Raw genomic sequence first — 13,584 nt, forward strand, 5'->3', positions numbered from 1 at the left:
ACTACCTGCAAGTTCCTGTCTAATTCACACATCATCTTCGCTTGGAACTTTATTGCCTTTCTTTCACTGTCGTCGGGTCAAAATCCTGAAAATCCCTTCCTAACAGCATTGTGGGTGTAGCTGCAAATTTGGCTGCAATACATGGTCTCTTCATCTAAGTCACTGATATAGGTAATAAATATTTGAGCACTGATTCCTGTGGCACTCGTTAGTTAGTTTACCAACCTGAAGATAACTCTCTGTTTCCTGTTAGTTAGTCAGTCCTCTGTCCATGCTAATATGTCACCCACATCATGAGCTCTCATTTTGTGTAGCAACCTTTTATGAGAGACTTTATCACATGATTTTTGGAAGTCCAAATACATTACATCTACTGATTCCTTTATCCATCCTGCTTGTTACACCCTCAAAGAACTCATATACGTTTATCAAACACAATTTCCCTTTCATAACTATGAGAAACAAGACATATGAAAACACTAGTCTACCACTACTCTGCCAAATGTAATTAATTTACCTTTCACAATGTCCCGAGATGCTTTGCACCTCATTAAGTATTTTCTGAAGCATAGATACTACTGCAATTAATAAAATATAGCAGCCAGATTGTGCATAACAAGATCTCCAGATTTCAAATAAATAGGTGTTAGTTTGGTGATAAATACTGGTCAGAATACTTTCAGCTCTTCTTCATAGAACATACAGTGCAGAAGGAGGCCATTCAGCCCATCGAGTCTGCACCAACCCACTTAAGTCCTCACTTCCACCCTATCCCCATAACCCAATAACCCCACCTAACCTTTTTGGACACGGTCAATTTAGCATGGCCAATCCACCTAACCTGCACGTCTTTGGACTGTGGGAGGAAACCGGAGCACCCGGAGGAAACCCACGCAGACACGGGGAGAACGTGCAGACTCCGCACAGACAGTGACCCAAGCTGGGAATCCAACCTGGGACCCTGGCGCTGTGAAGCCACAGTGCTAACCGCTGTGTCACCGTGCTGCCCATAGTGTCATAGGATCTTCTACATCCATCTGAGAGAGCTTGGTTTTTCATCTCAGCAAAAAGACAGCATTTCAGACAGTGCAGCTCTCCCACTCAAGTTCCAGCCAACATCCCGTGCTCAAATCTCTAGAGTGGAGCTTTTAGAGGTAAGATTGCTAGCACTGAGCCAAGGCTGGCACATTTGCCTTGTCCCGACACACAAATCTAATTTAGACAAATCTTATTGTGAGCCCTTATACACGTTTGCATATAATCTCAAATTTGAATAGCTTTCTTTGATAACCTTCTCCAAATCATTAGTAAAAATAAGAAACAAAGCATCAAAAAAAAGAGCCCTAGAGAACTACACTTGTTAACGGGATTCACTTTACTGTTAATCATTTTTTAACTTCTGCTTCTCAATCCATTTCACTATTTCTTCAATAGTACCAAGAATCTCAAAAATTAAATTTAAATCTGGCTGTGCATCTAAAGTGCAACCACAAAGTTGGTAGCAATCCGAATTGATCTATACTCTGTTAAGCTATCAATCTCAGCCACACGATTATGGGACTGTGAAATGGAAGCCTAGTGTAGTTGATAATAGTGCAAAAGGTATTGGTGGCAGTACCCTTAACTTTGAGTCAGAAGGTTGTGGTTCAAATCCCACACCATATATATGTACATAATCTAGGCTGACACCAAGTGCAGTCCTGGGTTAAGTGCTGCACTGTTGGAGTTGCCACCATTTGGACACGACATCGTCCGTCCTCTTAGGTGAATGGCAGTTGAGTAGGGCAGTTCTCCTGGCTCACATTTTGCTGTAAACACCATTAAAACAGATCATCAGGTTAGTTATCTTAATGCCTTTTCTTCCATCGGCCTCCATTTTATAACAGTGTCTGCCCTTTAGAAGGGACGTCCTGAGTTTGTGACAGGTGCTATTAAAATGCAAATTTTGTCTCTTTCATAGAAAAGAGGAAAATCTTGCTAGAAGGTCATAATGTGGAGATGCCGGCATTGGACTGGAGAGAGCATAGTAAGAAGTCTTACATCACCGGGTTAAAGTCCAACAGGTTTGTTTCGAATCACTAGCTTTTGGAGCGCAGCTCCTTCATCAGGTGAGCTGCGCTCCTCGAAAGCTAGTGATTCGAAACAAACCTGTTGGACTTTAACCTGGTGTTGCTAGAAGGTGGTAACGCTGGCCATTGGCATGTTTGCTACCTTTTGCATTTTAGGGTGTCAGTGATGTTGAGAATACTGCAATAATGAACTTGACTATTTTCATGGAAACATATGAAGTAACATGTTTAGCACATAAAACGTCACAAATAATTAAATATTTTATTAGAAAAACACAAAATTCTCCCAACAGTTGCTTTAGATTGTATGTAGTGACATCACAAGTCACACCCAGAGCTGAGATGATCGGGAAATTCTCTTGTCAATCTCTCCTGGAGACCTCACTGTATAAGTGACTGGGAATGATTTTATGGATGTCATTTGGTCTACGTAACTATCCTCCACTCACTGCATTTTGCTGGAAAAATAAATCTTTTTTTCGGGTGATTCTGCTGCAGAATTGTTCATCAGTTCTGTTTGCTGTAGTTCGTAATAGACTGCTAAATAAATAAATTCTATTTACTATAAAATAGACTGTTTGCTCGAGCCTTGCCTGCCTCCAGCTCATTGGCTGACTCTGTTTTGTTTGGTTCCTCCACATACTTTCCTGCAAGATGGTGGAAAAGGAATTAGTCGCAGGCCTTTACCACTGTTCCAAATACCCAACCACAAAGTTCGTCAGTGCTTCCTCTCTCCAATATGGAATAAGATTTAGTTTTTGCTTGGTGCCCACTTGCACCCCAGTATAAATCAGTGGTGGACAACCTGTGGCCCGGGGAGCCACGTGCGGCCCATCTGGGTTCTGAGTGCAGCCCATTTTGTTGACTGTTGCCCACACGTTGGGCTGCCACATTCCGCTGGTTTCTGGTTTTAAAGCAAGGACAAGTGAAGTGAGTTGAATGCTGATTGCATTAACTGTGAGAGCCGTCTGCTCCTTCTGGATCAAAAGTGTAAATATTTATTTTGTTTTTATCTATTCGAAGTTGGCGATAGTTCTATGAATATATAAATGGTTAAGCATTCTCTCTAACTCGTTATGAAATATTTGGTGGGTATTAAATGTATTTAATCTTATTCATGGGGTCATAGTTAGTGAATAAGCCTGGTTTCAATCTTGTGGCCCACTGAGATGAAGGAGGGTCACTCATGTGGTCCACTCACTAACCGAGGTTGCCCATTACTGGTGTTAATGGTTTTACTGTCACCATGTTACAAACATTCCCCCACAACACTGGCCACCTCCTCAACTATCATGGAGTACTTTAGGAGCTTGGCAAAATTGTGGCCAGTTTCTTTTCAAATTAATATGCACATCCCAGTGCAAAATCTGCCACGAATGAATGAATTTGGACAGGGTTTTAAAATGTTACACTTCTTGCACTGCTTTAAAAATAAAAGCCTTTGTGTATTTAAGAGTGGTAACTTGGTAAAGTTTGATTAGTTCTGCTGAAAATTGGCTTATCTCAAAAAAAAATTATTTTAAATCAGTGCCAAGTGGGTAGCCCAGTCTTGGTGAAAGTACCTTGTACAAAAATAAACAAAACTCACTGGGGGACTTCCGGTGGGCGGGAGGCGGCCGCACAATGGAGGGCACCCGTTCGGGAACGGCATTTTCGGGACTTTAAGCCCGGTCCCAGGGTCCACAGAGGCGGCAAAAGCAGGGAGAAGGCACAGAGGCGGCAGAGTGAAGGAACAGTGAAGAAAAATGTCGAGGGTGAGCAAAAGAACGTCCGTAAGGAAAACAGCTGAAGGTCCGTCGGGGAGTGGAAAGGTCACCGCGGAGTCACCAAGGAAAATGGAGGCTGGAACACCAGGGGAGGCCACATTGCTTACGGCTGAAGAAATAACTAAGGTGATGGCTGCGGAATTTGAAAAGCAGTTGGCGCAGATTGCGAAATGCATGGAGACGGTGAGGAAAGAGATGAGGGAGGTTTTGAGTGTGCTGGTGGAGGAGGCGGTTTCCCCGGTGAGGACGGAGGTGGCGAGCGCAGTGGCGGAGGTGCGAGAGCAAGGGGAGGCGCTGAAGGAAGTGGAGGAGACGTTATTGCAGCACGGTGATCAACTTGCCTCGATGGGGAAGGAGATGCGGAAGGTGATAGACATTAACAAGGATCTGCGAGGAAAAATGGAAGACCTGGAAAACATATCCAGGCGACAGAGTTTGAGGATTGTGGGGCTGCCCGAAGGAGTTGAAGGACCGAGGCCGACTGAGTATTTTGCCGCGATGCTGGCGAAACTATTGGGGGAGGGGGAGGATCCCTCCCGATATGAACTGGATCGGGCTCATCAGTCGTGGAGGCCTGTACCAAAGGCGAGTGAGCCGCCAAGGGTAGTGACCCTGTGCTTCCGTAGGTAGGTACAGTGTGAAGGAGAAGGTCCTGAGCTGGGCCAAGCAGAAACAGGTGGTGCAGTGGGCTGGAGCTGGTATACGTGTATACCAGGACTTTACGGTGGAGCTGGCGAGGAGGCGGGCTGCCTTCAACCGGGTGAAGAGGGCACTGTACATTAGCAAGTTGCAGTGCGGCATTGTATATCCAGCGAAGCTGAGGGTGTCTTACAAGCTCAGGGACTTTTATTTTGGAATGGCAGAAGCAGCGGAGGAGTTTACGAAGGCAGAAGGACTGTGGCAGAACTGAGAAATTGAGAAATGGCCATGTGCCGATGTAACCTCATGACTGTATTTTCTTCTTTTTTGTTTCACTGCGTGAGGGTGTAGGGGCTAAAGGAGCCAATGTTGTATATATTTGGACAAGGGAAGTGATGGGACTTTCACTCGAAATGAGGGCTCTTTGGGGTGTAGGTGGATATGCGGGGTTTGTGTGCTAAAAGGGGATTTCTGGGCTTTCCTAGGGCCGGGCAAGGGGGAATGGGACCCGGGCGGGGGCCTCCATGCTGGTCGGTTTAAGCCGGCCAGTGAACGGGAGTGAGGTGGGGGGGAGGGGCTGCGGCCATCGGAGCCTGGCAGAACAGGGTCCGAGTGGTCTAGCCGGGGTGGAAAGTTGGGGGGAAGGAACCGAGGTTGGGGGGAGGAGTTTTACAAGAGTCAGTGGACGGGAGGAGTTGGAGACTTTGGGGGGGGGGGGGGGGGGGGGGGTACAGCTCTTGGGTATCATGACGGTACTCTTTCAGAGGTTGGAGGGCGTTGAGTGTAGGGGGGGGGAGGGGGAGTGGATTCTGTAGGTCAATGGTGACCATGGGCGGTCCCGGACTCCTTTTTCTTTTACTCCTTTGTTTTTTTTATTGCTACCGTGGGAGGGTTTGTTTTATTGGATGCATATACTGACAGGTGGGCCGTTGTTTGGGGTGGTGGGAGGATGGGATCGTTGGTATTGTTCAGGGGATTGATTTTGTATTTGTTACCGTTTACTGTTTGTGGGTGGGGTGTAAATTTTGAAGGAAAATGTGAAAATGGAGAATACATTTTTTAAAAATAAAAAACTAAACAAAACTGTTCTCAAGTTAGATTGGGGCGGTCAGTTCCTTAGAAAAATTCAAACAAAACATTCGGAACCGTTCTAAATATGCTTATTAGTATGTCTGTGCCCAAAAGATCCAACTTAGATTTTGGAGCGTCCTCAAAGGCCTGTAAACGAGTATGATTAGAGGAAACTCCCAATGATGATTGATTCATCCAGGAGCATGGCCAGATTTCTGGACAGGTACGGCTTCTGACTTCAATTTGTGTTTAACATTTCACAATTATTTGCATCTTGATATTGGGCGAATCACACTGAAAACAACAGTGTAAAAGCGGCAACAGAACGGCAACACCAAGCCCTTGATTTAAAAATGCAAAAATTCTGAAAATATGATCTTTCATATACATAAAACATTCATTGTGAATTCATTTTTTTTCATTTTGCAGCCACAGGATGTAAGACTTGTGGGAATGCAAGTCCATATTTCTCACAGATTTTTCGTAGGCATTTTTCATATTCATTATTCAGTTTAGCAGATTCTTGCAGAGCATACTTTAAATCTTCAATTTCTTCAAAGAAACCCTGTAATTAACATACAAACAGCAAATTAGTCCAAGGAGTGTAGTAACCAGGAATAACATGAAAATGTATGTCTTAACACATTTATTGCACTTAACATAAAGTAACAAAGAATTCTCCAAGACCCAAATGCCAGCATAATAGAGATTTGAATATTCAATAGAACTATATCCTGATGCCATGTTATAAATCCTGATGTGTTGCTCCAACACAGGATGAAATGTAAAGGATATTCTATAGGGGTCAATGGGAACTGAAATTTGATCAGGAGTCCTAAATAGGCAGCAAATTCTAACCCCACTAAATCTTCGTGCCCCATTGAATGCAATGAAACCCATACAATTTATAGCAACAGCTAGGCTTCAAAGTGACTCATTATTGGATCAGATGCAGTATTAAATACTCAACAGCGTAGTTATTTCATAATTTATACCTCCAGGAAAGCAGTAGGCCAAAAGTTGTTTTTATTAAAGTTGAGAAGCTGAGGAATACAGGGAAAGTGGGAGAAAGGATTAAGATAAGTAATGATGCCAAGCTTGGGTTTTAAAACAAAAGATTAAAGGAGGCAGGGAAGTAAAATGGTTACATATATAGACTGCAAGAGCATTGGCTCACTAAGAGCGGGAAAGATAGTCATTCCAAGTGCATAGATTGGCACAAAGCACTGTACATGAGCCATTGATCTGCCCAATTACTGGGCTGAAGGACCATGATGATGGCCAAATAAGGGAGGGTTTAAATAAAATAAATTAGCCAGATGTGGAAGAGTGCTCAACTAAATAATGCTTACAACAAATCACTACTAAGACAACAGTACCTTGTCCAATCCAAACAGCTCATTTTTGAGGCCTCTTCTCTCCTTTGTGAGTTTGTCCTTTTCCTTTTGTAGTCTTTCTATCTCAAACAACAACTCTGCAAGAAAGCACAGTGAAAAAGAAATGACAGGATTGCAAACATGAAAGGAGTAACCGGTTGGAAGAGCTTGAAATGCTTTTCGTCTTGTAAAAATCTCTATTGATGCTTTCAAGGACACTTGATTGTATTTTTTGTGGAGTCCCTTTTGTAATTGTTTTGCTCAGCTCTTTTGTTGGTATCTATCAATTCACACACCACGTGAGGGGAAATCCACTCTGAAATGGTCCTATGAAACACAACAGCATCCCAGAAACAAGTTTCCCTCAGATCACCTCTCTGAATATCAGTGTTTGACCACCTCTCGGAGCTATGCTGTGACAAAGTTGGTTGAGATCAGGAATTCAGAAATGGGAAAATGTAATTTTGTGTCCCTCTTTAGTTTCTAAACCTTTGTAAAAGGTGAAGGATGTCAGAGTTGAATGATAAAACATTGTCCACTTACTTATAAATTTGTTTCAGATTAAACCTTTCCCCAACAATGTGCCTTTAACTCCCACATTCCCAATTCCCAAGCCAGCTATGCTTACAATTTTATTTAAATAGTTTGAATACTAGAGCCCTTTATAGTAGATCTGTGTTCATGCAGCACACCCATTACGAACTGGTTTCAAAATGTCCCAATGTTGTTTCTTTCAGGCAGAAAAGAAGGGGCTTTCATCTCTCCGCCACCCACCCCCCCCCCCGCCCCCCCCGCCCCCCATTGTGTGTAGATTCATCCACATCTCAGAGACGTAGACAGTGTTCTAATTGAATGCACCTCTCATAAGTGGAAAAATGGGCAATTACTAAGGGATACATTTTCTGTAGTTTTGATGAATTTTTACTGTTGGTAAAGGAGAAATTATATCAAACTTTTCCTCAGGTTAAATATGGTGTGTGTGTGTGTGTGGGGGGGGGGGGGGGGGTTATATGAGGCACACATTCTACAGGACTAGGCTCGATGGGCGAAACAATCTTATTTCATTCCACCATTTCTTTTTTTTAAAATATGTTTATTCAAAATTTTTCAATAAATTTTTACAAAACACTCCAGAAAGGAAAGAAAATATACAAAAGAGAAATAAAAAGGGCATTACGCCAACACACAAAGCAACTTAATCCTCGAATCACTATCTAACAAACTGAGAACAAAAATGGGGCAAACGCCCCTTACATAAACCAAAACAAGAACCCCCCCCCCCCCCCCCCCCCCCTCCCCCCGGGTTGCTGCTGCCACTGACCTCCACCTAACGTTCCGCGAGAAAGTCTAGGAACGGTTGCCACTGCCTGGAGACCCCTGCACAGACCCTCGCAAGGCAAACTTTATCTTCTCCAACCTGAGAAACCCCGCCATGTCATTGATCCAAGCCTCCACACTTGGGGGCATCGCGTCCCTCCACATTAGTAAGATCCTTCTCCGGGCTACCAAAGAGGCAAAGGCCAGAACTCCGGCCTCTTTCGGCTCCTGCACTCACGGCTCGTCTAACACCCCAAATATTGCTATCCCCCAGCTCGGTTTTACCAGAGTATCCAAGACACTGGACATAGCCCTTGCAAAGCCCCCCCAAAACCACTCAAGCGCCGGACACCCCCAGAACATATGGGCGTGATTTGCTGGGCTCCCCGAACACCTCATACACCTGTCTTCTACCCCAAAGAACTTACACAATGTCGCCCCTGTCATATGCGCCCTGTGTACCACTTTAAACTGGATCAGGCTGAGTCTGGCGCAAGACGAGGAGGAGTTAACCTTGCCAGGGCATCCGCCCACAGGCCCTCATCCAGCTCCTCACCCAGCTCCTCCTCCCACTTGCCCTTCAGCTCCTCCACCGAGGCTTCCTCCGCCTCCTGCAGCTGCTGGTAAATCGCCGAGACCTTACCCTCTCCGACCCACACACCCAAAATCACCCTGTCCTGTATCCTACGGGCAGGCGGCAGCGGAAATTTCCCTACCTGTCATTCCACCATTTCTTATGTTTTCATGGAATGTAAATAAAACTGCAAGTCTGCACATATTGACAGTGTGCCTTTATAAAAGTTCAATACAGCTGGTTCAGGGGATTACCGTACTTCAGAGCCGTATAGATCAGAAGAGGTCCAAGGTGCAGTCCATGGGCCGTGCTAAGTTAGTTGATTTCAGTCTCAGTGATAATAGTGGTACAAATAGCCTCCGTGCCTCCAAAGCTCAAGGTTGGGAAGGGGGTGCTGGTAGAGGGACTGAATTCTCAGGTAATATTCCCATTCCTGATCACCAGTCTGTGGTAGTCTGCAGAGGTATTACGGTACCTGGTAATGCTGGAACACCATTGGTAGATATTGTATGTTTCCCATTGGTAGCTCCACCCTGCTAGGCGGGGTATAAGAGCCCGTGCCGCCCCAGCAGCCTTCATTCTGTACCTGAGCTGCTGGGGGAAACATCTAGCTTATTAAAGCCTTCAGTTGGACTACAACCTCGCTTTAGTGGTCATTGATCGTGCATCAATTTAATAAGCTAGATTTAAAAGGATGGAGCTCCAAATCAAACCGGAGTGTCTGCAACTCAGCCCCCACGCGGCAAACTCAGCGGCAGTCTTCAAGCACTGGCTGGCGTGTTTTAAAGGATATCTCGGAACGGCCGAAAACACACCCACGGGAGAACAGAAAATGCAAGTCCTGCACTCGAGGGTGAGCCTGGAAATTTACACCCCCATTGAGGAAGCGGAAGACTTCGATGCAGCAATAGAGCTGCTAAAAGGACATTATATTCACCCGGTAAACCAGGTCTACGCCCGACATCTGCTAGCAATGAGGCGACAAATCCCTGGGGAATCGCTAGAAGAATCCTACCATGCACTCCTGGTGTTGGGGAGAAACTGCAGCTGCCCGCAAGTTTCGGTGAGCAACCACACAGATCCGAGACGCTTTCGTGGCAGGTATGCTGTCCTCCCAAATCCGGCAGCGATTGCTGGAAAAAGACGCTCCAGGCCTCAAGGAGGCACGGGCCCTTGCAGACTCCCTGGATGTGGCCTCCAGAAACGCCCACGCTTACGTTCCCGACCGCGCGGCAGCCCCCTGGGCAGCGTGGAACCCCTCCGCAGTCGACCCCGAAACATCCCCCATCCCCCCACAAGCTTGTGCTGCAAGGCGGCCTGGCACCCCGGGGGACCCCGCAGCTACTTTTGCGGGCAGGCCAAGCACCCCCGGCAGCGTTGCCCGGCCCGCACATCCACCTGCAAGGGATGCGTTAAAAAGGGCCACTTCGTAGTGGTATGCCAGGCCCGTGCGGTCGCCGTGGTCTCCGGCGGTGAATGTGGAACGCCCCCACAAACGTCTCCACGGTCTCCGTGCAGCCAGCGGGGGCGCCGCCATCTTCCTACTCCAGGGCCACATGCGGCCCCCGGGCCCGCCATCTTGTCCCGCGGACGCCTCGTTCGATGGATGGGCGCCGCCATTTTGTGCACCCCCAGCCATGTGCGACCAATTGGAGCTGCCATCTTGGATGGATTCCCAGGACCCCAGCTCAGCTGACCACACACCGCCTGAAGAGAACACTCAACTGCTGAGATTAGCCTCGGTGACCCTGGATCAGTCCCGGCCTCGAACATTCTCAACTGTTACAACAATTGTACTAATCAACGGGCACGAGATGTCCTGCTTAATCGACTCTGGGAGCACGGAGAGCTTCAAACACCCCGACACGGTAAGGCGCTGTTCTCTCCTCGTCCACCCCATTAATCAAAAAATCTTCCTGGCCTCCGGTTCCCACTCAGTAGAGATAAAGGGGTTTTGTGCAGCAAACCTCACAGTCCAGGGAAGAGAGTTGAAAAATTACCGGCTCTACATCCTTCCCCACCTCTGCGCGGCCACACTCCTAGGTTTAGACATCCAGTGTAATCTCCAAAGTCTAACTTTCAAATTCCTATCCCCTATCCCCCCCCTCACTGTCTGCGGCCTCGCAGCCCTCAAGGTCGATCTGCCTTCCCTGTTTGCGAACCTCACCCTGGATTGCAAACCCGTCGCCACCAGGAGCAGACGCTACAGTGCCCAGGACCGGATCTTTATTAGGTCAGAGGTCCAAAGGCTATTGAGGGAAGGAGTCATTGAAGCTAGCAACAGTCCCTGGAGAGCTCAAGTAGTGGTGGTAAAGACCGGGAAGAAGCATAGGATGGTCATCGACTACAGTCAGACCATCAACAGGTTTACGCAGCTGGACGCGTACCATCTCCCCCGCATATCCGACCTGGTAGACAGGATCGTGCATTACAAGTCTTCTCCATGGTGGATCTTAAATCCGCCTACCACAGCTCCCCATCCGCACTAGTGACCGCAAATACACTGCCTTCGAGGCAGATGGGCGGCTCTACCACTTCTTAAGGGTTCCCTTCGGTGTCACCAATGGGGTCTCGGTCTTCCAGCGCGAGATGGACCGAATGGTTGACCGGTATGGTTTACGGGCAACGTTCCCGTATCTCGACAATGTCACCACCTGCGGCCACGACCAGCAGGACCATGACACCAACCTCCGAAAATTCCCCCAGACCGCAAAGATCCTTAACCTTACATACAACAAGGATAAATGCGTGTTTATCACCGACCGCCTAGCCATCCTCGGCTACGTAGTGCGAAATGGAGTTATAGGCCCCGACCCTGAACGCATGCGCCCTCTTATGGAGCTCCCCCTCCCTCAATGCTCCAAGGCCCTGAAGCTCTGCCTAGGGTTTTTCTCTTACTATGCCCAGTGGGTCCCCAACTATGCGGACAAGGCACGTCCCCTGATCCAATCCACAGTTTTTCCCCTGTCGATAGAGGCCCGCCAGGCCTTCAGCCACATCAAAGCAGACATTGCAAAGGCCACGATGTACGCCATCGACGAGTCCCTCCCCTTCCAGGTCGAGAGCGACGCGTCTGATGTAGTTCTGGCGGCCACCCTCAACCAAGCGGGCAGACCCGTGGCCTTCTTCTCACGTACCCTCCATGCTTCCGAAATGCGCCACTCCTCAGTCGAAAAGGAGGCCCAGGCCATAGTAGAAGCTGTGCGACATTGGAGGCATTACCCGGCCGGCAGGAGATTCACTCTCCTCACTGACCAACGGTCGGTTGCTTTCATGTTCGATAATGCACAGCGGGGCAAGATAAAGAACGATAAGATCTTGCGGTGAAGGATCGAACTCTCCACCTACAACTACGAGATCTTGTATCGTCCCGGGAAGCTAAACGAGCCTCCTGATGCCCTGTCCCGCGGCACATGTGCCAACGCACAAGTGGACCGCCTCCGAGCCCTCCACGAGGACCTCTGCCACCCGGGGGTCACTCGCTTTTTCCATTTTATCAAGACCCAAAACCTGCCCGAATCCATCGAGGAGGTCAGGACAGCCACCAGGGACTGCAAAATCTGCGCGGAGTGCAAACCGCACTTCTACCGGCCAGAGAAAGCGCACCTGATAAAGGCTTCCCGTCCTTTTGAACTCCTCAGCATGGACTTCAAAGGCCCCCTCCCCTCCACCAACCGCAACACGTACTTCCTGAACGTGATTGCCGAGTACTCCCGGTTCCCATTCGCCATCCCCTGCCTCGACATGATCGCAACCACCGTCAACAAGGCCCTCCATAGCATCTTTGCACTGTTCGGGTTCCCCGCTTACATACATAGTGACAGGGGGTCCTCCTTTATGAGCGACGAACAGCATCAATTCCTGCTCAGCAAGGGCATTGCCTCGAGCAGGACGACCAGTTACAACCCCCGGGGTAACGGACAGGTAGAGAGGGAGAACGGAACGGTCTGGAAGACCGTCCTACTGGCCCTACGGTCCAGGAATCTCCCAGTCTCCCGCTGGCAGGAAGTCCTCCCTGATGCCCTCCACTCCATCCAGTCACTGCTTTGTACCACAACCAACTAAACACCTCACGAACGTCTCCTTGTCTTTCCCAGGATGTCCTCCTCTGGGACCTCGCTCCCGACCTGGCTGGCAGCTCCCGGACCCATCCTGCTCCGAAAACACGTGCGGGCGCACAAATCGGACCCGTTGGTCGAGATGGTCCATCTTCTCCACGCCAACTCCCAGTAGGCCTACGTGGCGTACCCCGACGGCCGACAAGATACGGTCTCCCTATGAGATCTGGCAACTGCCAGAGCCCCACGCACAACCCAGCCACCAGTCCCACCCTCCCTCCCACCTGTGCACCTTACAGGAGGGTCGGTCCTTCCGCCGGCCCCGTCTAGGCCCCCCCACCCACCGACGCCCCCCACAGACTCTTCCCTCCCAGGTCAACCGTTTTCCCCACTAGCGCTGTCTATGGGTGTCGAAGCTGCCAGAGAGATCGAGGCCACACTCCCGGAGTCACAGACGCCCGAGTCTCCACCGGAGTCACCACCGAAGCTTCGACGATCACAGAGGACGACCAGGGCCCCCGATCAACTGATTGCTTCATTTTAAAGTGTATACTTAATTATGAATCATAAATTGTAAATAGAATTGTAAATAGTTACAAAACGCTGTACGGAGGTATTACAGTACCTCCATAACTATAATTTCTACCACGTTACCATGTTGTAATGTCAGGCCGCCACCCCCGCCGGACTCTTTTTTTAACAGGGGGTGAATAT

General features: G+C 48.2%; 1 protein-coding gene across 3 annotated transcripts in view; it reads right to left on the minus strand.

Moving 5' to 3' along the window:
- Positions 1–5,199: 5,199 nt before the first annotated feature.
- The window catches only part of LOC140385831 (uncharacterized), a 47,526-nt gene continuing 39,141 nt past the window's right edge, over positions 5,200–13,584 (minus strand). For all 3 annotated transcript variants that reach the window (XM_072468399.1, XM_072468400.1, XM_072468401.1), the window contains exons 6-7: positions 6,925–7,019; positions 5,200–6,110 (exon numbers count right to left, since the gene is read on the minus strand). In XM_072468399.1, the coding sequence (XP_072324500.1) occupies positions 5,964–6,110; positions 6,925–7,019 (242 nt within the window). In that variant the 3' untranslated portion in view covers positions 5,200–5,963. The remainder of the gene's footprint in view (positions 6,111–6,924; positions 7,020–13,584) is intronic.

This window comes from Scyliorhinus torazame, chromosome 11 (genome assembly GCF_047496885.1).
Source record: "Scyliorhinus torazame isolate Kashiwa2021f chromosome 11, sScyTor2.1, whole genome shotgun sequence".
Lineage (NCBI taxonomy): Eukaryota > Metazoa > Chordata > Chondrichthyes > Carcharhiniformes > Scyliorhinidae > Scyliorhinus > Scyliorhinus torazame.